This window comes from Rattus norvegicus, chromosome 3, assembly GCF_036323735.1.
Source record: "Rattus norvegicus strain BN/NHsdMcwi chromosome 3, GRCr8, whole genome shotgun sequence".
NCBI classification, from domain to species: Eukaryota; Metazoa; Chordata; class Mammalia; order Rodentia; family Muridae; genus Rattus; species Rattus norvegicus.
Window position 1 is genome coordinate 112,287,383 of NC_086021.1, and position 23,250 is coordinate 112,310,632.

The 23,250-nt window shown below is 46.9% G+C and overlaps 2 protein-coding genes across 7 annotated transcripts in view; one reads left to right on the forward strand and one right to left on the reverse strand.

Annotated features, from left to right (window-relative positions):
* Them7 (thioesterase superfamily member 7) overlaps positions 1-23,250 on the forward strand; it is a 238,012-nt gene that overhangs the window by 166,454 nt on the left and 48,308 nt on the right. For 2 of the 6 annotated variants that reach the window (XM_063284588.1, XM_063284589.1), the window contains exon 3: positions 974-9,765. The exons of 1 other annotated variant lie outside the window; for it this stretch is intronic. In XM_063284588.1, coding sequence (XP_063140658.1) covers positions 974-1,352 — 379 coding nt within the window. In that variant the 3' untranslated portion in view covers positions 1,353-9,765. Of the gene's footprint in view, positions 1-973; positions 9,766-23,250 lie in introns of those variants that run through there. 3 more of the 6 variants (XM_063284592.1, NM_001144862.2, XM_063284590.1) reach the window with 3 other exon arrangements.
* Positions 8,456-22,700, reverse strand: Rcn1 (reticulocalbin 1). The gene is made up of 6 exons (NM_001108586.1): positions 22,013-22,700; positions 17,751-17,944; positions 16,674-16,852; positions 14,957-15,017; positions 11,184-11,383; positions 8,456-10,206 (listed from the first exon to the last, which is right to left on the reverse strand). The coding sequence occupies exons 1-6, from the start codon at positions 22,246-22,248 to the stop codon at positions 10,099-10,101; spliced, it is 978 nt and encodes a 325-aa protein (NP_001102056.1). The 5' UTR covers positions 22,249-22,700; the 3' UTR covers positions 8,456-10,098.

The following is a 23,250-nucleotide window of genomic DNA, read 5'->3' on the forward strand; positions in this document are numbered from 1 at the left end:
GCAGAGCTAAAGGGCACAGTAACGTCTTATAATGAGTTTTCTTTTTCATTTAGCACAGAAATACCTAACTCTTGTTGGGAAGAAAAGCAGGTGCGATGGTTCATTTTGATTGTAAAACTGGCATAATCTAGAATCATCTGGAAAGACAGTCTCAATGAAGAATTGTCTACATCAGTTTGGTCTATGGGCATGTCTGTGGGGGCTTGATGTAGGAAGACCCAGCCCACTGTGGGTGGCACCATCCCCTGGGCATGGGGTGCAGAACTGTGTAAGCATCGAGCTGAGCACTAGCAAGCATGCATGCCTTCATTCCACTCTGCTCTTGACTATGGATGTGACTATTTCAAGATTCTGCAAGACTTCCTTGCAGAGGTGGACTCTAACCTGGAGTTAGGAGCTAAAGTAAACCTTTCTAAATTGTTTTGCGTTTGTCAGAATATGTTATCACAACTAGAGAAGTTGACAGATTTATATTAAGGCAGCTTATGTTTCTCGAGAGATCATTATGTCTAGGAACTATGGTATATTAAATGATAAACATAAATCTTTTTAGAAAAAGAGATTTTATTTTATATATGGGAGATACTTGTATGGGGATATGTATACATGAATTCAGTGACCATGGAGACCAGAAGAGAGTATCAAAACACCCGAAGCTGGAGTAATGGGCAGTTGTAAGCCACCTGACACGAGAGCTGGGAACAGAACTTAGATCCTCTGGAAGAAGAGCATGTGCTCTTAACCTCTGAGCCATCTCTCCATCCCTAAACGTTGGTCTTTTATGCTCATAATCAGACTAGGAAGACCGTGGTCATTATATTGTTGTAGGAACTGAGGTTAGGGGAAGTTAAGTAACTTGTCCAAAGGAGCTTAGGTAGGGAGAGATGGAACTGGGGTGCCCGTGACACAGTCTTCGAGTTAGGAGATGGTGTCAGTGTCGTGGTGACCTAAACACTGTGATTTCACTTTCTAGGTACTGTGGCCTGGAAACCAGCTTGCTGATATCCCCCCTGGTGGGCTTCATGGTGACCAATCAGTGCAAATACCATACACCCATCGGCTTCCCTCAGGTCCCACTGGCTGCCCTGGCTGTGGAGAAAGTGGGTCGCTCCAGTGTATGTTACCGACTGGCTCTGTTTCCTCCTAAACCCACCATGGAGCTGCCTTCAGTAAATCACCATGATCTCATTGATGGTTTTTTCTTTGGCCACCCTAAACTAGCACAGTTTGACACTCTGGCCTGTACCACGGGGTCTTCAGTCCACGTCTTTGTGAACCCAGCCACTAGCAAACCAGAGAGCCTTCCAGAAGACTTCAGGAACAGTCTGCAGAAGCTGATGAGTGCAGCATAGTGTGGATTGTCTAACACTGCGCATGGAGACCCCCATGTCATAAAGTGAGGTTTATTGGTGGTTCTCTGTGCATTTCCTTGTAAACTCCCTAGTATGTGTTTTTGCCTTTAAAATGGCTGTCAATGCCTTAAAGGTTTGTATAACAGTTATTGAACCTCGTAGTGGAATTCTCTTTTTGGAATAGCCCTGTAGCCAAACACTTTACACAATTTAACACACATAACAGCTCACAACTGTGCAGCGAGGGAGGCGCCATTCTAACCCTTTTACAAGAAAGGCACAGTGAGGTTTGCAGACAGAAGTCATTCGCTTCTGTGAAGCTACCATACTCCAAACTCCCACTCTTAACCTCAGCACTGATATCCTCTCGGTTATGCAGCCCCAGCCCTGAGCAAACCTAGGGCATGAAGATGGCCATTTCTACATAATGGCCATGCACTGCCTGCAGGCCTGCTGTTCTGCTAGCTTCTCCACATCCAATGATATTAGTTACTTCTTTGCCAATATCCTATCAGCTAGGTTATCTATTTCCCATGGTCTGGGTTCATTAATTGAATTTGACTCATTATATATCTTTAGCTTCTTCCAGTAAGTAGATACTTAATTTTTATTTTTATTTTTTATCTGTCAGTATGAACTATAGTACTAGAAAGGTCACCTTTCTTTTTCCTATATTTAAAACAACACAATGTCAAACCTTGGATGCTTCTCTGCCACATCCTTAGCCTGTATCCATCACATATGTCACGGGTGGAAGTCAACAAGTAACTGAATAAAATTAATCTCTGATGCTACATGAGGACAGTGCATGCTGAGGTGTGACAGCAATAAAGGCAGCCTGTGTGCACTGATTGCTGACCATCCCTAATGCAGGGAAGCCACTCAAGAGCTGATGCTATATTATCATTATCACCGTTTTCCAGATGAGGATGGTGGTGGGGAACAGAGAGAAGGGTTCTAATGTTAGAACTGCCTGTGCTCAACACAACAGAAAAAACTTGAGGTTTAGTCTCTGGGCCTGTGTCCACATCTGGAAAAGAAGGTCTCTAATGACCTTTCCCAGCCGTACTCAGAAGCGAATGCTTTTCAAGCAAACAGAGACTCTTTTCAGCTCTAGCTCTGGAATATGCTTGCTGTGCACAATATACACAAAGGCCCCAGGCTACCCATTGTCACCAAGGCTCTTTTGCCTAGATAAACATTAAGGTTTTAAAACACTTCTGCAGTAATCCTCAAACTTGGGAAACTATTTTCCAGCAAACTGGGGTGTGCAGGCATTGACCTGCCCAGCTTCTGGTTCTGGACCTGTGCTCATGTGGGTCCTTGGAGGCCTTGCTTCATTCCCAGAGGTTCTCGCCCTCACATGGTCTCTTCATGCTGTCCAGCCACTCTGAGAAGTCAGTATTCTTATTCCACTGTATAACCGGGAAAGACGGAGGAGAAAGATAACTTACAGAGACCATAGAACCTTTGGGCCCGTCTTTTCTTTCCCTTTAAATGTATGTGTGTAATGTGTATGCATGGGAGAGGTCTGTATGTCCTGGTGTGGGTTTGCATTTAACTAAGGAATGTCGCCCCCTCCTTTAGGTGGGGGCTCTCATTAGACTTAAGGTCGCTCATTAGACTGTGTGGCCAGTGAGCCTTGAGGACCCACCTGGCTCATATATTTGAAAGCTTAGTCACCTGGAAGTGGAACTGTTTGAGACAGGAGATGTGCCACTGGGAATGAGCTCTGAGGTTTAAAACACCCACACCAGGCCCAGTGTCTCTCTCTGCCTGCTGCCTGGGGATCCGGATGTAAAGCACTCAGTTAATTCTCCAGCACCATGCTTGCCTACCTGCTGCCATGCTTCCGTCACGACAATCATGGACGAATCCTCTGCTCTCTTAGTCATTCTGTTGCATTAACGCTGACATAAGACCCTCTCAGTGAAGGACACTATAGTCACCACACTGTTTAAAACCTGGAGGCAGAGCAGGGTAGGACATAGAAAGTTGGGACCACTGTGAAGAAAACAGAGTTGGTCTGACAGAAAGATGGGTCCAGGGCTGGGGAGTTAACTGTAAGCAAGCCCCCATCTAAGTGTTTTCTTCTATAAGTGGCCTTGGTGATAGTGTCTTTTCATAGCAATAGAACAGTAACTAAGACACCCCCCCTTCCTTCACCTAACAGTTTTTAAAGGATTTGACTCAGGCCCTTGTGCTTATGAGGCACCTCACTGACTGAGCCGTCTCCCCAGCCCTGGACTCATCTTTCTGTCAGACCAACTCATCACAGTGGTCCTGAGTTTCTATACTGTGCCATGCTCTGCCACCTGGTTTTTAACAGTGTGGTGACGATAGTGTCCTTCACTGAGAGGGTCTTAAGTCAGAGTTAATGCAACAGAATGACCAAGAGAACACTTTACCCTTAGCAAGACCTGGATTTGTAGCCTGAATCTTTCTCCTATGCAGGAAAACAGCACGTCTTGGGTAACCCAGGACAGCCCTGATTGTCCTGGTGTTGTGATGGACGCTCCCCTGACACTATGGACCCTAAAGTGGAAACAAAAATGAAAAAGCAGGCTATGGGTCACCCCAATGGTTTCTTCTTATCAGTGGGCACTGTGAGGGTTCTGTATCTTTGTTCTTACTTTTCTCACAATATACATTAATCTGATCCATTTATAAAGAATTCTCACAGTCTGGAGGCTGAGAAGTCCAAGATGGAGGCAGTAGCTGTTATGGTAGTTATTAAGAGTTGTCTTCTGTTTCCATGGTGTCTTGTGAGTCCTTCCAGGCTCGGAGAGTTGATGGGCAAAGCGGGCTGGTTGGTTCTCTTTTTGTCTTGTACATGTGGATATGGATTCTTTGACTTAATCATCCCCTAAAGAGTGAGCTGTCAACCCTATCGTATGGATCTCAGTTTCAGTATGTGAATTTTAGGGGACTCACAAACCCTAGCACTGGAGGACACCCATTGGCTAACTGGAAACTAGAGGTGCAGACACCTGCTATTCTGGCCACCTTTTGGAAGATATACTTTGGAAGTGCACTGAGGTCATTGGGTCATGATGCTGGGTCCTATGGAGACTTGGAATGTGGCGGCACTGACTCTGGGTCAGCAAAACCCCTTTGGCCCACGGACCCCTCCATTGTATGGAGAAGCCCAGCCAGAGCAAGGTTGGGGTAGGTCTGTCTAAACCCAGAGAGCATAGAAAAAGTGGCTCAGGGTTTGGGGAGATACTGGCAACAAGGGTCTCAATCTGGGCTCAGACATAGCCACCTTTTTAATGAGCTCTATGACCCGAGTCACTGCTTCCCTTTGTAAATTCCTGATTTGAAATGGGGACAAGAGTGCCATGCTGAACACAGTCCCTGCTCATCAAGGTTTTGGTGGCAGGATTGCCCTTCCCTGGTCCCTGGAAGTCAGCCACCAGCATTTCCCCCAGAACAACTAAAATGCTGTGTGGGCCCACGACATACCTTAAGGTAGAAAAACACACAACTGTTACGTTCCTCTTCTGTGCATCTGTAGTGAATCCCACATCATTTTCTATTTTGTGTGAGAAAAATTACAACGGCGAGTAAGGAGCAAGGGATGATGGGATGCATGTGGCCTGGATTGTCCCCTGGAACTCACCAGAACTGAGAGTCAGAATAGTTTCTAGGGAAATAGCCTCCAGGTTAGGTAAACGCCAGGAGCTGAAGTATGCTGACACACTCTTTCCAGCAGAAGCCAGAGCCAAGGATCACACCACTCACTGGCTTTTAGTGGGCAATTCTAGCACCATAAACTCAGTTTAAGAGTGCAGAGACAGCCAAGTCTCAACTGCATGTTCTCAGAGGAAGCTAGGATGTTACGATGAAGGTGACTAAGTAAACCCAGACGCTTTAAAAAGAAGTCAGTCGCTGGCTGCGCACTACTTCACAAGATGTGGTAGCTTAGCAGCTTGTAGCTCTTGTTACTGGGCACTTCTGAGCAGGCGTGAGTCCTGTGCTTGCTAACAAGGGAGCAACTGTAATAATCCGAGCAGGTAAAGGGAATCCTCCGACAGTGCAGCCTTTCTGAGCGCCTTTTGTCACACTCGAATTCATCTGAAAACGTACAGTAAGAGACGGTACAAAATGTGCGTTCATATTCTGCTTGGACAGAATGTGGCTCCTAGCAATTAATGCTTTCAGTCACATTAAGCATTAAATAATGCCTTGTGACATTACAGTATTGCCCATTACAAATCAATTTTGTAGTGTTTGTTCATAATAAGACTTGAAATGTTACCTAGAAACAAAATATGTTTTCCTTGAAACAGTCAGACCTTATTAGAAATCCAGGGTTTTACAAATCACCATGTTAACAGTTATGTCCCCCTGGTGAAGGTTTTCTTTCTTTAAATAGTGTTAAACTCAGCCTCAGACACTCAAGTCTCTGAGTATTAGTCTTTGTATGTGCACTGGCTTGAAAGAAAAAACTTAATGCTCCAAATGCACTCCGTGTTCTACTAGGTGTAATCTAATAATATCCACCGGGATTCCTTTTGCAGGGAAAAATAATGAGTACCTTGCAAAACTGTTATGACTACGTATTGGGCTACACAATGTTACTTTGTCATTTTGTGGAAGTTGGGGTTTCCAATCCTTTAAAAGGAAAAGAGGCCATCAGTCCTTGGGCATAATGATTCACAGCGCGTGGGGAGACTGAGGTAGGCAGCTCACAAATTGAACTCAAGGTCATTCTAGGAAGCAGAGTGAGACACAGTTTTAAAGAGAAGAGAGGAGAAGGCCCAGTTCCCAGTGGGCAGTAGCATCCCTGGGCTGTGGTCTGGGTACCATAAGAGCAGGCTGAGCAAGCCGTGAGGAGCAAGACTGTAGACAGCACTCTTCCTCTGTGTCGGCTCCCGCCTCCCAGTTCCTACTGAGTTCCTGTCCTGACTTCCTCAGTGAGAGGCTGTGATCTGAATGTGTAAAATGAAATAAACCCTCTCCCCTCCAAACTGCTTTGGTTATAGTGTTTTTATCACAGAGATAGAAGCCCTAAGACAGAAGGGAAGGGAAGAAAGAGAGAGGGAGGGAACAAGAGAGAGAAGGGAAGGAAAGGTTAGGAAGAGAGACAACAGGAACCTGTTTCCAGCTTAGAGGACTTAAGACATTTCCATGCAATCAGTATCAACGAGGAGCAAAGATACAGAGAGAACACACAAGACCTGGAGACTTATCTTACTCCAACTCAATACTAAATCACTGAGGCTTTGGGTACCTAGATTTGAATCTGGGCCCTGATGATGTCTGGTCCAGGACTCTGCTATTCCAGGTCCTCAGAAGCAGATGAGACAAGCCCTTGTCCTCAATGTGCTTCATGTTTTAAGCTTGGAGGTTGGGTCTGGCTGTGCTAACTCTGTAATATCAAATGTAAATAGGGTACCCCTACTCCCCAAAGGCATACGCACCTCTCAGCTCTTAGCCTGTGTACATAACCTTATTTGGAAGACTCAAGACGACCCAAAAGGAAGTGTCCTTATATCACTGAGAGAGATGTCCAGAAAGAGAGGAAGTCCTTTTGAAGACAGAGACTGTGATACAACAGAGCTACAAGCTCCAGAGTCACCGAAGCTGGAAGAAATGGAGTCTGTCCAGGCAGGACATTCGGAAGGCACTGTGTGTGTGCACTTGTGCATGCATGATTGAGCATGAAAGCCACAGGACAACCTCTGCTGCCATTCCTTGGGCACCGTGCACCTTGTGCTTTGAGACAGGTTCCCTCTCTTGCTTAGAATTCACTAAGTAGGCTAGACTGCCTGCAGGCAAGACCAGGATCTTCTTCCTAACACTGACATAAAGAGCACATGCCAGCCTGCATTAAAAAAAAATAAAAATAAAAACACAAACAAAAGAAAGCCATGGGTCTTGGATTAACTCAGGTGCAAGTGCCACCAACAAGTCAACTCCCTACTTGCCTGCTGACACTTTTATCTCACACTCTGGCCTCTAGAATCATGAGGGGTTTTTTAAGTTTCTGTCCCAGCAAAACAGCTCTGTGCTTGTAGTCTGGACTACAGGAAACAAATAAAAATTGTAATACAAACCAAGACATAAAACATAGGGGGGAGGGGGATGTTTGCCCGGAAACCGGGAAAGGGAATAACACTTGAAATGTATATAAGAAATACTCAAGTTAATAAAAAAAAATAAAATAAAACAGCATGATATCACCATCAAACAGATCCGTAGGCCAATGAAAAAGAATAGAAGAGCCACAGTCAGTAGACACGGACAACTGAAAGCTTAAGCTAGAATAGAGAAGTGTCTGACTACTGCTCTAATAAAATCTGGATGATCTGATGCAGAAGGCTGAACTGGATATCTGTTTCTGATCTGATGGTTACACATTTTGTATGTGTATCATTAAAATGTTACACTGTGAAAAAAAAAAAACATAGCATAACAGGGCAGGGACCCAGGTGGAGCTCTGTTAAACTGTGGAGTCTGAAAGGCCTCAATGATGGGAAACATGCGTGTTACAGAGGTTGTGGGAAATGGGGGTTGTGTGCCCTGAATCTGAGAGGGCAGCAGGTGCAAAGGACAGGACCAGGGAAAGACCTCGGTGTTCTAAGTTATCTTCAGAGCTAAACAGCCTCCATCTTCAGGAGGTCAGCTGTGCCTACTTGGGAGTTAGGATTCCTGGAAGAAGGGGGTGAGGATGGTGGGCCCTCACCTGGAGTCTCTGGCTGTCTTCCCCAGTAATTTGTAATCAATTCTGCCCTAACTGAAGTGTGGCTTGGCTTTTAATTGCCTCAGCGAAACACCTTGACTAAAGAGCAAGTTGGGGAGGAAAGGGTTTACGTAGCTTACATTTCTATATTGCTACTCATTATTGAAATCAGGACAAGAATGCAAGCATGGCAGGATCCTAGAGGCAGGAGCTTAAGCAGAAACCATGGAGGGATCCTGCTTATTGGCTTGCTCCCCATGACTTGCACAGCCTGTGTACTTATAGAACCAAGGACCACCACAATTGGCTGGGCCCTGCCCCATTGATCACTAATTGAGAAAATGCCTTATAGCTGGATCTCACGATACTTCCTGAACTGAGGTGCCTTCCTCTCTTATGACTCCATATAACAAACTGACACACAGAACCAGGCAATACAGTGTGTGGCCTTGGGGCTTGGTCTCTGGATGTGAGGAAGCCACACAGTCCACGCTGGGTAAAGACTTTGTTGCATGGCTGCTTTGGGATGGATCAACCATGTTCTTGTCAGTATACCGTCACTCACGCTCTATACACAAGCTCAGGAAGCTCTCTACTTCCCCAGCCTGAACTACGCTGGCTGGCGCTGTTTAGGGCTTTGTTCATTTCTCACCCAGGGAGTTCATCTAAGCAACAAAATCAGTGAGGGTGGAGGATGGGGTAAAAGGGTGGGGAAAGGGGGAGAAAAAAGAAGACTAAAGAAAGAGGCAGTTCTCAGAAGGGAAGCAGGACCAGATCTGTTCGGCAGGCCCCACAGGCAATACCAAGATCTGGATTTTGTCTCAGGACGGATTCTACTGTGGAAATGACACTGGGTTCCCTAACTGCAGAGACGGACACGAAGTACAGAGGGATGAAATCAGCAGCTACTGATAGATTCTGAACTTGCTAGTAAATACTGAGTCCATTTTGATCTAGACCACGGACCCTGTTGAACGTTTAATCCCAGAGGAACAAAGAAAGCACGCTTTCTATGAAATCAAACACAAGACACATGGGGAAATCCGCAAAGACATCCTTTATTCTTCTCCTCCCATTTACAAGGTGGAATTGCACCTGTAATTATTCCTCCAGATAGTTTGGTCAATGGCTTAGCTATCACCTTGCCCTGTCTCCTTGGCATAAGCTGTGCTAGAAGCAGGCTCAAAGGTTCAGGACTCAACAAATAATAAATTCCACTACATCTGGATCCCTAGCCTCACAGCCAGGAAGGGACTGCATTTCTATTCACTATTTTTTAAAAAAACAGACCCGGTTCATTAACATGTAAAAAAATTTCTCAAGTATATTAAAGTGTTGACCATGGTCATACAGTTTTTCAAATACCTGGCATTCATCTTTTTTCCTAATCCTAACATTTCTTTCTTGTTCACATTATCTTTTTTTTTTTTGATTGCTTCTTAGTATTAAAAACAAAGCAAAACAAAACCCCAAAGATGTGGGTTTACTGTGCACATTAGCAGGCCCATAAGGAAAACACACAAAAGTTTATATACCATTTATGATAACAGCTCCAAATATAAAGAGTTAGAAATACCATGCCTATTCCAAGGTTGGCTGACCTAGGAAAATACAATATTGACTCCTCCAAGCCTTACCTTCACCACCATTTAACAGTGGCAACTAAAAAAACCCAAAATTTAATAGTTCAAACACATAGTGATTATTCTGTGCAGTGTCCCACCCACCCACCCACCTTGAGCTACAGAACCCTTTCATGATTTCTTGCCCATTAATTAATTAAGTAGAGGAGGAGTCTAGAAAATCATGCTGTAGCAATGTATCCCCTCAGAGAACTGCAATTTGCCAAGAGTTTAATGTGCTTCAGGAAAAATCCTACTGGAATAAATAGTGATGGTTATTTTCCAGTAAATATGGAGTGAAAAATAATTTCTACCCCAATCTGAGGTATAATAGCATTGTTGAGGGACACAACTGCTATACACTTGACACCTATAGCAATCACCCAGAACATCGCAGAAAGCCGGAGGCCGTTGGCCACATGAGGATGAGTGTCCTTCAAAGTTCATCATGATTTTTGGTCAGATCTTCCCCGTAATTGGTGGCTTGGCTTCCCACAAACATGTTCCAGTTGTCTAGAATCTCCTCCTTGGTTAGCATCTCATCCTGAGAGAAAACAAAAGAGCGGTCAGGGGTCACTGGGAGCTCTTGCTGGTCAGCACTATGTCCACTAATCTGAGGGGGTTTCAAAGTGTACACCTAATCGTCCAGAAGTGCTCCTTTCTCATCTCCTGTGGCAACAGTGCCAAACTCCAAACTGGAACGGAATCTGGCTATTGGTAGAAGCCGCACTGGAGTGCCTCAGAGAGCTCCTGGGAACTCAGAAGGTAGACTCTACGAGCAATGTGGGTGTTCTCAAAACAGGCCAGAAAGACCCTCACTTCCCTTTCATGGCCTCACTGTGTAACATGTAGGTCTGCAAAGCTCAGTGTTTGGGGCGATTAAAGCCAGATGAGGCAGCAATGTTTTCCTAATCTTATTTATTTCCTCATTTAGATTCTAACAAATTATTATTACTATAGTACTAGGGACTGAACCCAAAGCCTGACTCATGATAGCCAAGTGCCTTGTGACTGAGTTACAAACACTCCCAGCCTGTTTACTTGGATTCCTATCAGTGGGAATGGAAATACTCTAAGTCATTTGAGCTCCTGGCCCCCAAACACACAAACAGAACCCCAGGCACTTGCTTGAGGTGTTTGACCTCTAAAGGGATGGACTCTCTATGTCAGACATGTTTTATAAATACTTGATGACTAGATGAAAGGAGAAACAAATTTACCTCAGGACATACTGGGTGAATTTCTTACACCTATGGCCTGACCACATCAAAGATGCCTTAGTCCTACAGGGTGTGCTCGGTAATTTTAGTCTATGGCCCATGCCAGACTATGCAGGAAAGATGGCGTCTTGCTCCCTGCAGCTGTCATGGTACTGGTGTATTATATAGGTTTCTCCTGGAGAGTAAGAGGAGTAAACGGGAAATGGCCAAAAGGAGCCGATGGTGTTGCTAACAAGGCTGACAAACCCAACCCTGAACAGGCTGCTTCCTGTTGATTGATGGCTCTGAACATGGAAGCTACCTTGTTTTTGTCTGACTCATACACCAGATGCCGGGCCTCGGCCTGTGCATGGTCGTAGTCCTGAGGGAGGATCCAGTGGCGAATCTCATCCTTGTCCAGCTTCCCGTCCTTGTTCAGATCTCGGAAATCATTGAACTGCTCCCGTTCAGACAAAACCCAGTCTGGCTCAGGGCCATTGTCCTCGTGAGAAAACATGTCCGCTAGAAAGCAAAGCTGTTTTCAGTTACAGAAGGCAACCAGGAAGGGAAAAACCAAAAAAGCTTGACCCCTGCATTTTCGGAAGGGTGACAGCCCATGGAGAGAACTAAATCACACTGGATACACAGCTGCGGGATGGCCACTGACAGGACTTGGTTAGAAGCCAGCGGACAAGACTTGGGTTCCTTAGTTCATGGTGTAAGCCCAGCGCTTGTGAAATGAAGATAATAATCAGTAAATTATATTTCTCAAGACCACGGGGCTACTTATGGGAAGGCCTCTATTCTAGCAGGCACCATGAAGGGGAAAACAAAGTAACACTTTTCATAGCTGGAAGTCTTCCATGAGTATCCGATGTATCTTTTCTTTTCTTTTCAATTCCTTTACACTGTCTGAAGTAGTGGCTGCTATTCCTCCATTTTACAATTGGGGTGAGGATGCATCCCACCGCTCCTGAACTGGAGGCTGCACAGGACCATCGGAGGCTTGCTGCCAACGCCATCTTGCCCTCTGTGCTCATTCAGTGGCTTACCTCAACTCCCAAGGGTTTTCTCAGACAACCTTCTTTCAACCTTCTTTCTCTAACAATTACTATAAGACAGATCATGTTCTCAACTTTATAAAGTGCCAGGGACAAAGAGAAGGGAACATTCATACACTACTTTCTGTGTGCTATTTTGAGACAGTGTCTTACTATGTCACTGGGCTGACCTGGAACTCACTAGTAGACCAGGCTACCTGGCACTGTCAGAGATTTGCCTGCTTCTGCTTGCCAAAAACTGGGATTAAAGGTGTGCACCACCATGTCCAGCCGCCATTCACTCTTTAATTTGGGTTATTTTGTTTTGTTATTGTCTGCTTACACATCACACGGGTGGTTTCTCTGAAGGAAACACAGTTTCAAAGCCATAAGAAGAAAAAAGTTTCAATATAGAGGGTGGGGTGGAGTGGGTGGGTGTGGGGACACTAACCAACCAAACAAGAAAAGAATAGAAAAGAACAGACCCAAAGCTTTCTGTGATGAAATTTCAGTATAGAAAAGAAACCTTTGGTATTAAAGTTTCAATTTGGGGAAAAAACTACAACAATGTTTCAAAGAAGAAAAAAAAAAGTTCTTCGTATAAAGTTTCAAGGTAAAGGGAAAGTCAGTCATCAGATTGAGTAGACACTTGAAAGAAGGGAAAAAGACAAGAAAAACCACAAGGTGGCCTGGCACGGGGACCCACCCCTTTAATCCTAGCACTAGAGGCAAAAGCAGGCAGATCTCTGGGAGTTTACGGCCAATCTGGTCTCCAATGCGAGTTCTAGGACAACCAGGGTTGTTAACACAGAGAAATCCTGTGTTGAAAAACCTAAAACCAAAGCAACCAAGCAACCAGTCAACCAAGCAAACAACAACAAACTCATGGCTAATACTGGCACATTGTGTGTGTACATGTTCCCATGTGTACTCATGTGTGGGAACACCAAAGCTTTATGTCAGGTTTCTTCATCCATTACTGACTTCATCTTGTATTCTGAGACATGGCCTTTCTTAATGCACCTGGAGTTTGCGGGCTGTCGAGACTGAGGGCTGGACCTTAAGCCCCAGAGTCCTGCAGTCTCTGCCTCCCGAGTGCTGGGATAACAGGTGTGTGCCACAGCTCCAGACTTGTTCTGTGGGTACTGGAGAGCTGAACCCAGGTTCTTATGCTTGTACAGCAAGCACTCTATTCACTGAACAAATGGCCACCCCTGAATACTGTCTTTTGAGAAATGATTACCTCATGAGCTAGTCTGAGCTTCAGTCAACCCTGCAGGAATGGGTGCAGTTCATCCTGTTACCCATCCTGAAACCCCAGGCAGAGGAGAATTACAGGGTTCTCTGAGGGTCACACAGTCAGTGGATGGGAAAACTAGGACTCTACATCCCAGAGCCTTTCCAGTGTGCCACACTAGCAACTCACTTAGCTTGCTTAAAGTGGGCACACCCTAGAAATCAGGCCCCTTGCCTGACAGGTTCATACATAAAGTCTTTCTCGATATTAGCTGCTGAAAATTCGATTACCAAATATAATACCCTCTTCCCCATCCTGCACATTCCAGAAAATAAAGTGTTTCTTTTAGTCAAAGTCACTCAGAATTGTGCCCCAGGCAGGCACCACCTCAATGAAGAGTTCAGGAGAAGTGTCAAGAACATACACTGCTAGCCCAAAGTACCCATGGTTTGTTTTGGTCAGGAAGCCTTTCTCTCTGTTTAATTCAATCACTGCTGTCATGGTGACAGGTTTGAGGCTCTGAACACTCCCCTCCCTTAAGTGCCTCTCAAGAGGCTCTACCACCTACACTGAGGAGGCCACTGTTAGCATCCATATGGTACAAAGCTAGAGTCACCTTAGCTGCTGAGGCAAAGGACCTGCCTATTTCCCATGACAGACAGGGAAATGTCCAGCTCTACAACCACGTGACTTTTCACAGCTAGCAGAAGCTGTGCTCAGCATTACCAGAGAGCTTGTCCTTATGCATCTGTTTTACACACACACACACACACACACACACACACACACACACACACACACACACACAGAGTTCTCCATCTCTTTCCATAAGTCAATACCCAATCCAGTGCTCCCCATGCTACCACCCCGACCCCAGTTTTAACTTGAGACAGGAAAAGGAGAGCTCTTATAAGACAGCCGCCTGAGGTTGCAGTCCTGAGCCACTGCTGGGCAGTTACTTGGTGGGGCTGCAGATCTTTGTACTTAGGGACTACAGGCTGCTGTGGATCTGAGTTTCAGTCAGGCAAATTTCCTGGTTTCTCAGTAAAAAAAAAAAATGTCAACTATGGTTCCTCCAGCTAGGATAGACCACCAGAGGATGAGCATCTCTAATTGACCAATCTCATTAGTCACAGTCTCACCCACCCACACTCAGGTTCTCAGCCAGCAGACCTATGCCTAATTTGAGTCTTCTCCTCTGTGATGGTTTGTATATTCTTGGCCCAAGGAGTGGCACTATTAGGAGGTGGGGCCTTGTTGGAAGAGGCGTGGCCTTGTTGGAGTAGGTGTGTCGTTGTGAGCATGGGCTTTTAAGACTCTCATCCTAGCTGCCTGGAAAGCCAATCTTCTGTTTGCCTTCAGAATGAGATGTAGAACTCTCAGCTCTTCCTACACCATGCCTGCCTGGATGCTGCCATGCTCATGCCTTGATGAACCTCTGAACCTGCAAACCAGCCCCAATTAAATGTTGTCCTTATAAGAGTTGTCTTGGTCATGGTGTCCGTTCCTAGCAGTAGAATCCTCCCATTTACTCTAGCCTCACCATAGAGCAGGCTCTCCAATCCCACTTAAAGGCAGCGTGACAAAGAGCACCCTGGGACCCGTGGGGAGGGCTGCTGGCTGGCCTCCTTTGGCTTTTTCTCCCCCTAAGGGAAGTTTAATTACTCACTTGGCCAGTTGGACCTATGCAGCAAATAGTGCTGGAGGGTCCTCTCTGTTGGGAGCTCCCAGCAGTGAGGCCATCAGTTCACGGGTGGGAGTGTGTGGAGAAGAATGTTGCCCACTGTGGACAGCTCAGCCACTGCAGCCCGCACTCACCAATGTACTCATCCTGGTCCACAAAACCATCCCCGTTCTTGTCGATATCCTCCAGGGTTTCCTAGGAAGTAATGGGGAAACAACAAGATGGCCATATGCTTTGAGACTCCTACTGCCCTCTTTGTCTGCCTTTATAACGCTTGGCGACTTATTCTAGTAGCTTCTGGGCAGCCCAATTACACTGCAAACAGATGACGGTTGGAATCCCCATATCCTTTCTCCACAATTTTAAATCGGAACCCTCTCCTCAAAAGAAAGAGTGTTTGTAAACTCACTGTGCTCTGACGCTCTCACGAAGCCCAGCACACCAACCGACCGATACCCACCACCAGACATCACCCTAGGAGTCTGAGAGTCCAGCAGGAGAAGCCCCAGATAAAAGCAGATTCCATAGTGAAGAGCTAGGACCCTCAGCTGGTGTCAGAGACACATATAAAACTACAGAGATTTAAACAGTAACTGACTGTGAAAGTATTCTCCAATTAGCTGTATTTAGTTTTAAGTTCTCATGCTATGGATCGTCCTGTCCACCCCCCTCCCACATCAGTAATTTACAAAGGGAATTTACTGTCCTGTAACCCAAGGACTTCCTCATTCAGGAAAACAGTTGGAATCCAGAGCACCAATCTCGCTTGAAGGCAAACAATTTCCCTGTGGTAGCTACCCTGCCCCCCCCGCCCCATTTCATTAGTTATCACTCAATGGATGTTGAGTGAATATGAGAAATAATTCTTGGACCACTGCCTGGTCCTTGGGGTCATGGACGTCATGAGGCAAAGTATGAGGCAGGAGTGAGCATTGTCACTGACTGGGGATCTAAGATATTCAGAGCTGTTTATGAAAGAAAAAAAAAAAAAACCTTTCATTAACAGCTTCCCAGCGGCTGGAACTGACTCTGCCCAGGAAACAGGTGATGACATTTATTTAAATGTCATGAAAAATGAAGACAGGCGGGGCCCAGTGGGACACTATGGAAAGCAGTGACACTCGAGCCCTTACAGCACTGACCCTTTATAAGCTTGGCATCCAAGCCATCTGCCCACAGGGCATACAGTTGAAGTAGCAGCCTTCCAGCTGCAATCTCTGTGTGTTTCCATAAGGTTTTCTAATCCTTCCAAGATGAAAACAGGAAGAAGGTAGGAAGGGAGGGAGGGAGGGAAGAAAGAGAGTGCAACAACAACAATAGCAACAGCAACAGGGCAGAGTCTGGCTAGCGGCTCACTAACCCACCAGTTCTTTCTGAGTTTATCTAAATGGCGTCTCTCAGGCTCTGCATAACTAAGATGGGCCAGGTCATAAATGGGTACATATATCCTGTTTCCTGGGCTGAACAGTGAAGACAGGCTATCACATCTCTTCATTCTGTCTCTGTCCTTTATCTGCCACCTGACACTCTAAGACAGCAGAGCAGAGGGTAGAGATAGCCTCCCACTGTTTAATGGGGAGCTGCCCAGGGGATCTGCCTGGGACCATCTTTAATGGGCACCGTGCAAGTAAGGAACAGGCTTACTCCGTGTTAGGTGGCTTCCATCGGGTGTCTGTTACAACAGCTAGCTTGTCCTGACTACTTCCTGGACAGATAGAGATTTGACATATTCAACTCCAGTCCTTCCCCAGTTCCCCAGCAGGCTGAAAGTCTCCTTTTGGAAAAAGGGACAAGGTGTGGGGACAGTTTTCTCCCTGATCCTTTCCCAGTCTGGATTTTCATGGTTCTCACCAGAACTACAATCTCCTTCATATGTTCAAACTCCTCTGGGTGCAGAAAGGCAGTGAACTCCTCCCGAGTAGCTGTCAGGTCGCCATCGAGGTCTGAAGCCTTAAACCTCCTCTCATCCCGTGGCAGCATCTTTTTAAAGGTGTGATGATCAGAGCTATCTTGGAATTCAGCAGGGTTTCCTGCAGGGCACACACAGCCTTTTTAAAGGGAGCCTCTCCGTTCCCATTCACTTATGCTTCACACACATACAAGCCATCCTTACTCACCTACTGACTTCTTGAAAACACTTCTATTCAAAATGCCCCTTGCACTCTCCCTCCCTCCAAGCCATCCCATAATCGACCTCAGTGCCCAGCAGGGACTTTATAGCAGGTGCTCAAGAGCACAGGCTTTAGACCACACAAGTTCAGACCTTATTTTATTATAGTCTTCTGCCTTCATTTACGCCTTTCCATCCAGGATATACGAGGATTCCCTGTGTTTTAGAATATCTAAATGCCTCTGCTGAGCTTTCAAGCTCTCAGAATCTGGCTTTGATTACCTTCCTTTCTCCCCAAGCCTGTCTCCCTGTTGTCCATCTGGAGGGTCTGTGGCATACTCCTCCCTCCTTCCTCTAACCTACTACTAACCCAAGCCTCACCCACCATGCATGCATTTCTGTGCCTCTGCCCCTCCAACAATGCCACCCTCCCCACAGTCTCTCCAAACTGAAATCCACGCTTCAAGGCCTGGTTTCCACCCCTCTCCCCACTTCACGGAATTCCGTTTCCTGATGATGCTTTGGGTGTACTTCATCCTTACTACCCAATGACAGCAGCAATTAGAAACTGTCAGAAGCATTTTTTTTTTCTTTCTCTTCTCTGTGTGCACTTCTGAGAGTTTAAGCAGGGCCATGACCGAAGACTCCTTCCCCTATGTCAGTCAAAGGAAGCAACTTGGTACATTCTTAGTAGGTGGAGGAGGATGTTACACAACAGGTTTCACTTGAAGGTTGTGACATTTGGGTGAAGGAGGCAGCCATGATGAGCCTCCTGTGACCTTGCTCCCCACTGTGCCATCTCTGCTGTGGTGTCTTACCCAGGTAGTAGCCATAGGTGGCCTGCTTGTATTCTTCCCAGGAGATCTTTTCGTCTTTGTCCCTATCATAATCCTTCCAGACTTTAGCCACATTATCGTAGATGTATCTTTTCTGTACCCGTTTGATCCAAACTTTCAGCTCCTCAGTAGTAACAAGGCCGTCTCCATCACTGTCGATTCGATCAACAATTTTCCTGTAGTTTTTAAAAAAAAAAAAGTAATAAAATGAAACCATAAATCCCTCAGGGCCACAATCAAAATTGTATGGTATTGGCCTGGCAACATGAAGCAATTTGCAGTCTTAAATGTTATAAAAATTCTAAGATAGATTCAGTCCATCTTCCTTCCAAAGATGATATGCCTTCTCCTCCCGGAAACCAGGGCCAGGGGCAGACAGCACTAATGGACCATGCCTCTATATCCTGAAACCTAGATATGAACTCAGAATTTTTCTCAGCTCAGGACTTTGGAGATGTCATGACCACCCGATGAGAAGTGGCCCGGAAGATCGATTAGGTCTAACTGTGTTGAGCTTTAGGTACAATGCAACAACAGGAAATTTTATGTTAATCGAAAGATAAAGGAGCTGTTTGTTTTTAAGTCCTACTCTCTTGTACTCAAGGATTTGAAACCTAAGGAGCAGGAGACCAATCCTGTTGGACAAAGCTGGCCCTCTGGCAGCTGAAGAAACTGAGCAGCTCTGCTAACAGGATATAGACCACTGTGCCCTCTTGGGTTTCCAACTCTACTTTGACCTAGGTTCTGGAGATATCAAGCTAGACTCTACCCAGGCATCCTAAACACTAATTCAGGGTAAAATCCAAGTTGGAAACTTACCGCCTGTCCGTCTCTAAGTTAAGTAGCTACAAGCTAAGAGTGTCACCTCTGTGAGGGACTTCCTCACACCCATACGCTAATGCTAACGTAATGTTTAAGAGACGTTCCACACACCTGGATGAGGTCCTACTGGCCAATGGAGACTCAGTATCTTTCTTTGGGGCTAGAATTCTATCAACCCCAGTGATACATTTTGTTAGTGGTAGTTCTAATTAACAGTTAACACTGACTAAATTAGAGAGGGGAACTGAATTCTTTAGTTCTTTATAAATACGGTTTGACCTGTAACTTTTAGTAGGAAAGATGAAGAATCGGGGAGGGGAAACCAGTCAACATTTCCTACCTGAATTCAAGGAGCCCAGCTCCTTTCTCGGAAAGTTGTGGACTTTAAAATGTCCCTTCAAGCACAATTTTAGCAGATCTGGGACTGAAAGATTGAATCACATGCATGTTCAGGCTTCTCTGGGGACAACCCGGCTGGTCGCAGCAGGATTCACTCAACACCAGTCAGGCTGGGGCTGCTCCAGTCTGAAGGACACCCTGGCAACACTACCCATTGGTTACCCATCGCCATGGAGAAGCAGATACTCAGGCCAACAAAGGCTCAATGGCCTGAAATCACGGGACCTATCGACATCCAGGGCCAGGGCCTAGATCCGCCCAACACAGGGCAAGAGCTCTAAAACTCTTGACTGGAATTATAGGAGTGGTCTTGACCTCTGGAAAATCACAGGAGTAAGATCCTGAGAAAGGAAATGGAATGTACTCTCCGAATGCATTAGTCAGGACATGTAGATCTTCCTGTGGCTCTGGTTATCTGTGTGACCTCATGCAAGTGAGTCTCTGAGCCCCACTGTGAGCAGAAATGCCCAAGTGACAAGACCTGTGAGGACTGAAGGGGAGGAAGGTGCCTTTTCTCACTGGGACAACAATGTAGGTGAAGGGTGGAAGTAAAACACTAACTCCCAGCAAGTAAAAGCAGTCAATAAAGCCTCCAGGAGAGGTGCAGGGCAAAGGGAGTTCCCCTGACAGCTGCTGTCAAGGAGACAAGAAAAACCAGACACTTGGTGAACAGGTGAAACCACGTTGGAAAGTAACTGACATTTTTCTAAGATTACATGAGGCCACTGAACCTGGAACCTTTCCTTGTTTCCAGAAGTCCTAACCATGACATGTGTTTTCAATAGACAGTCAAGGGATAGACACAGAGTTGCCAAGATGTAGCCATGCTACTCCCATGCCAGCCCAGACTTGAATGAAGGGGGCTGTTGAGAAAAAAGACAGAGAGGCAACTTCCCAGTTAATTCCAGCCTAGATCTGTCATTTCCAAGAGTCCCAGCCCAATTCTGACCCAGGTGACCTTAGATGGGAAGGGGCTCCGGCCAGGGACCCGGAAGTTATCTTTGGTTCCTTCCTCAACACGGGGTCAAGGACAAGTGCTACCGTCTTTCTCATCCTAATTCCCAGGCGCAGTGACCCCAGCCTGCCCAGGACTCCATTTCTGCCACTGTTACACTCTGCACTCTACTGCCAGGCTTTCCCAACAAGGTTTGGGGATTAGGACGTCCTGTCCACCACACACAGACACTGATAACATCTCTACCTCCTTGAGGCTGTCCCTCTGATCTTTACTTTCCCTCCTCTTCTATCTCCCAATTCTTCTTCCCTGCACCCCTCCTGCCCCACAAGAGTTAAAACCATGATATATAAGCGGGCCTCTCACTTCAGGAACACCTTTCTATTATCGTACACCCAGCAACCTTTGAACCATCCCATAAGCATACCACCTACAAAACCAAGCACCTCCCTCCAACCTGAAGCCCCCCCCCCCCCCGGGAGGGGGTTCCTGCAAAACACACGGATGATGTCATCATCTCAGCAATCCTGAAGGTGTTTGCCTGTCCTCCTCCACACTGGATGGTGGCCAGCACCCTGAGACCTAGAACATGAGGGTTCATCTTTGTACTTGCCAGATGTCAAACATGGCCCAAACACAGGAGCCACTGCTGTGCTTGCTAAATGAATAAATGAACAAAGTCTTCATACAAGGATGAGAACGTCACCACCCCTTCTACCTGGCACTTAAGCTAATTACCCTGATGTGGGAATTAAATGAAGCCAGAGGACCTAAACTTAAGTGTTTCCAGTTCCTAACTCCCTTTTCCTCCTTTCCAAGACAATGCAGAATGGCTGCAATCAGGGCCCCAGAATAACTCAGTCTCCAGGCCTCAAAGCAGCACAGTGTAGTGAATTTATCAATGGCCCCTATTGTTAAAGTCCCCAAAAAAGAAGAGAAAGTACTTCCCTGACAAATAAAAGATACCGTGTGGAGGTGACTTTGAAGTCCAAAGGTCTTTTTATCAGCACAGGCAGATGCTCACCTACACAACAGGTATCGCTTATCCTGTCCCACTGAATACTCTGGCCTTTCCGTGGCACAGAGATGGCTGTGTTCTTTACAACTGTAGCAGAACGAGAAGTTCCTCCTCCCCCCCAGGAGCAGGTTCTGGAAGCTCCGGTGGCCCACAGGCAGGATTGCTGTGTTCCTCCTCCTCAGCCCTGCCTTCACCTGCTCCTCACTGGCTTCTAGTCCCTCTGGCAGGTTTCTGGATAACTGCACAATGTCCATGTGTCTCCTGGGCACCAGGGTAGGGGTTACTGAGATGTTGCCCAGGTATGTTTCCTGATTCCAAGCTAAACTCACAATTCATCACCAAAGCCATTTTGCAGGGATTTTTGTTTGTTTGTTTTTGTTTTGTTTTATTTTTTGCTCCTGACAATCAGTTGTCAAAAAGCTGAGTGTCTCACCCATAATGTTGGAACTAGAGTCCAAAGAATCAGTGTCCATCTCTACACCTCTTCTCCCAATTAGCCCCTTTAAAAACCTGATTTCTATGTCTCTAAGTGAGATTTCTGGGGTGACTGGTCAGATGACAAGAACATTCACCCTGACCTAGAGACAGGCCAAGAACAAGCTTCTCCAGCTCTAACACATTTGTTTGATCTTGAGATTTTGTTTAAGCAAGTCTCAAGTACCTCTCTCTGGACTGTGGGAAAGAACCGGGTACTAAAAGGCCACAGCCAAAAAACTCTGGCTCACTCCAGTCTCTTCTGATGAAACCTAGATGAGGGGGCGGGCCCTCTCGCTCCCTGCTCCCCAGGCCGCTGCCACGTTCTCGCCTCCCGTGGGAAGCTATCCTGGCCGGGCGTGGTGGCGACCTCCACGCGGGGTCTGAGTACCGGTTAGCAACTTTGTGCCTCTGAGCCTAGCTCTGGCCTCAGCCCTAAGACCAACTGGCGCGATTTCACTTTCGCTTTGCGCTCGTGGTCCCGCGTGGCTCCCTCCGAGGGGGCCGTGGGCCCCTGCGTGGTCCCCTGTGTGGTCCCCTGCGTGGTCGCTCGCGCGGCCCGGGCCTCAGCCTCACCCCAGCCTCTCCTTGCTCTCGTCCGGGCTTAGCTGATCGAAGGTCTTGGAATCCTCCTTGCCTAGGAAGGCCTCATGATCGTACTGGAAGCTCTGGTTGTCCTCGGGCGGCCGCTCGCCCAGCTCTGAATCGGGCCGAACCACGCGCTCCTTGCGCACCGTGGGCTTGGCCCGCAGCGCCAGCACCAGTGCCAGCAGCAGCCCCAGGGCGAGTCCCAGGCGGCCACCGCGCGCCATAGTCGCGAGCAAAGGGAGGCTGCCGGGCAGTGGGGGCTCGTAGCGCCGCAGCCGCTGTCCCCTCCCCAGCGAGGGGCGCGCCCGGCTGGCTCCGGGAGGCTCGGGCCGCCCCACTCACGCGCCCATTGGCCACGGCGCCGCCGGGGGAGGCCGGGGCCGCGGAGCCACGTCGCCAGCCAGGGTGGTGGGCGCTGGGCTCCGGTTTCGCCTCGGCCCCTCCCCGCGATCTCGTTGCGAGGGGCGGGCCCAGATGATGGGGGCTGCGGACTGGAGGGCTCTCTGCAAGACCGGAAAGAAGTACTTTGTGAAAATGCAACAGATGTTTTGGATGATAGCTCTTCTCCGCGGTTAGAGAAGCAGCGCTCCCGCTCAGCTTCCAGCTGAAAGCCCAAACCTCAGCCCAAGGCTACCCCGGAGATGAGCATTTAAACCCGGTTAACACAATTTGCAGTGTGGTTCGGAGCACTTGAGATTGGAAGGAGGCCAGGTTGGGTGTGGTCCCCTAGGTTAGGGAGGAGGCAATCTTATCATCCATGAGATAACACCGGAGGACTGTGGGAAGAGACCGGTGAGTAAGGAGTTCTTTCTAGCTCCTATGGGAGAGAGGCAGAAAGGCTTCCCAAAAGAAATAGATATCAAATTATAAAGCTTTCGTTTCTGAATGTTGGCAAGCCATTTTACAAACCCACTGTGTGACTCAAATTCTATCAGCGTATTAATTCCGAAATAATGACACCAATCAGTGATGGTCTGTGTTATATAACTTTCTGCAATGATGGAAATGTTCTCTTTATGGACTGACCTATATGTAGTGGCCATTGAATATTTGACATGGAGGCGGCCCAAACTCAATAGGTGAGCTTATTATTCTACACACACACACACACACACACACACACACACACACACACACAAATGCATGCAAATGTCAGAGGGTCAACAGATCTTTTAAAGGGTCTCAGAAAACTGTGGTTGAAGAGAGAAGCCCCCTCCTACCTCCGG

Coding starts and splice junctions, on each gene's coding strand:
- Rcn1 (NM_001108586.1), bottom strand. CDS start 22,248: ATGGCGCGCGGTGGCCGCCTGGGACTCGCCCTGGGGCTGCTGCTGGCA. Junction 15,018..16,673: donor TGAAGGAGATTGTAGTTCTG/GTGAGAACCATG, acceptor ATTACTTCCTAG/GAAACCCTGGAGGATATCGA. Junction 10,207..11,183: donor ATGAGTCAGACAAAAACAAG/GTAGCTTCCATG, acceptor GTTTTCTCTCAG/GATGAGATGCTAACCAAGGA.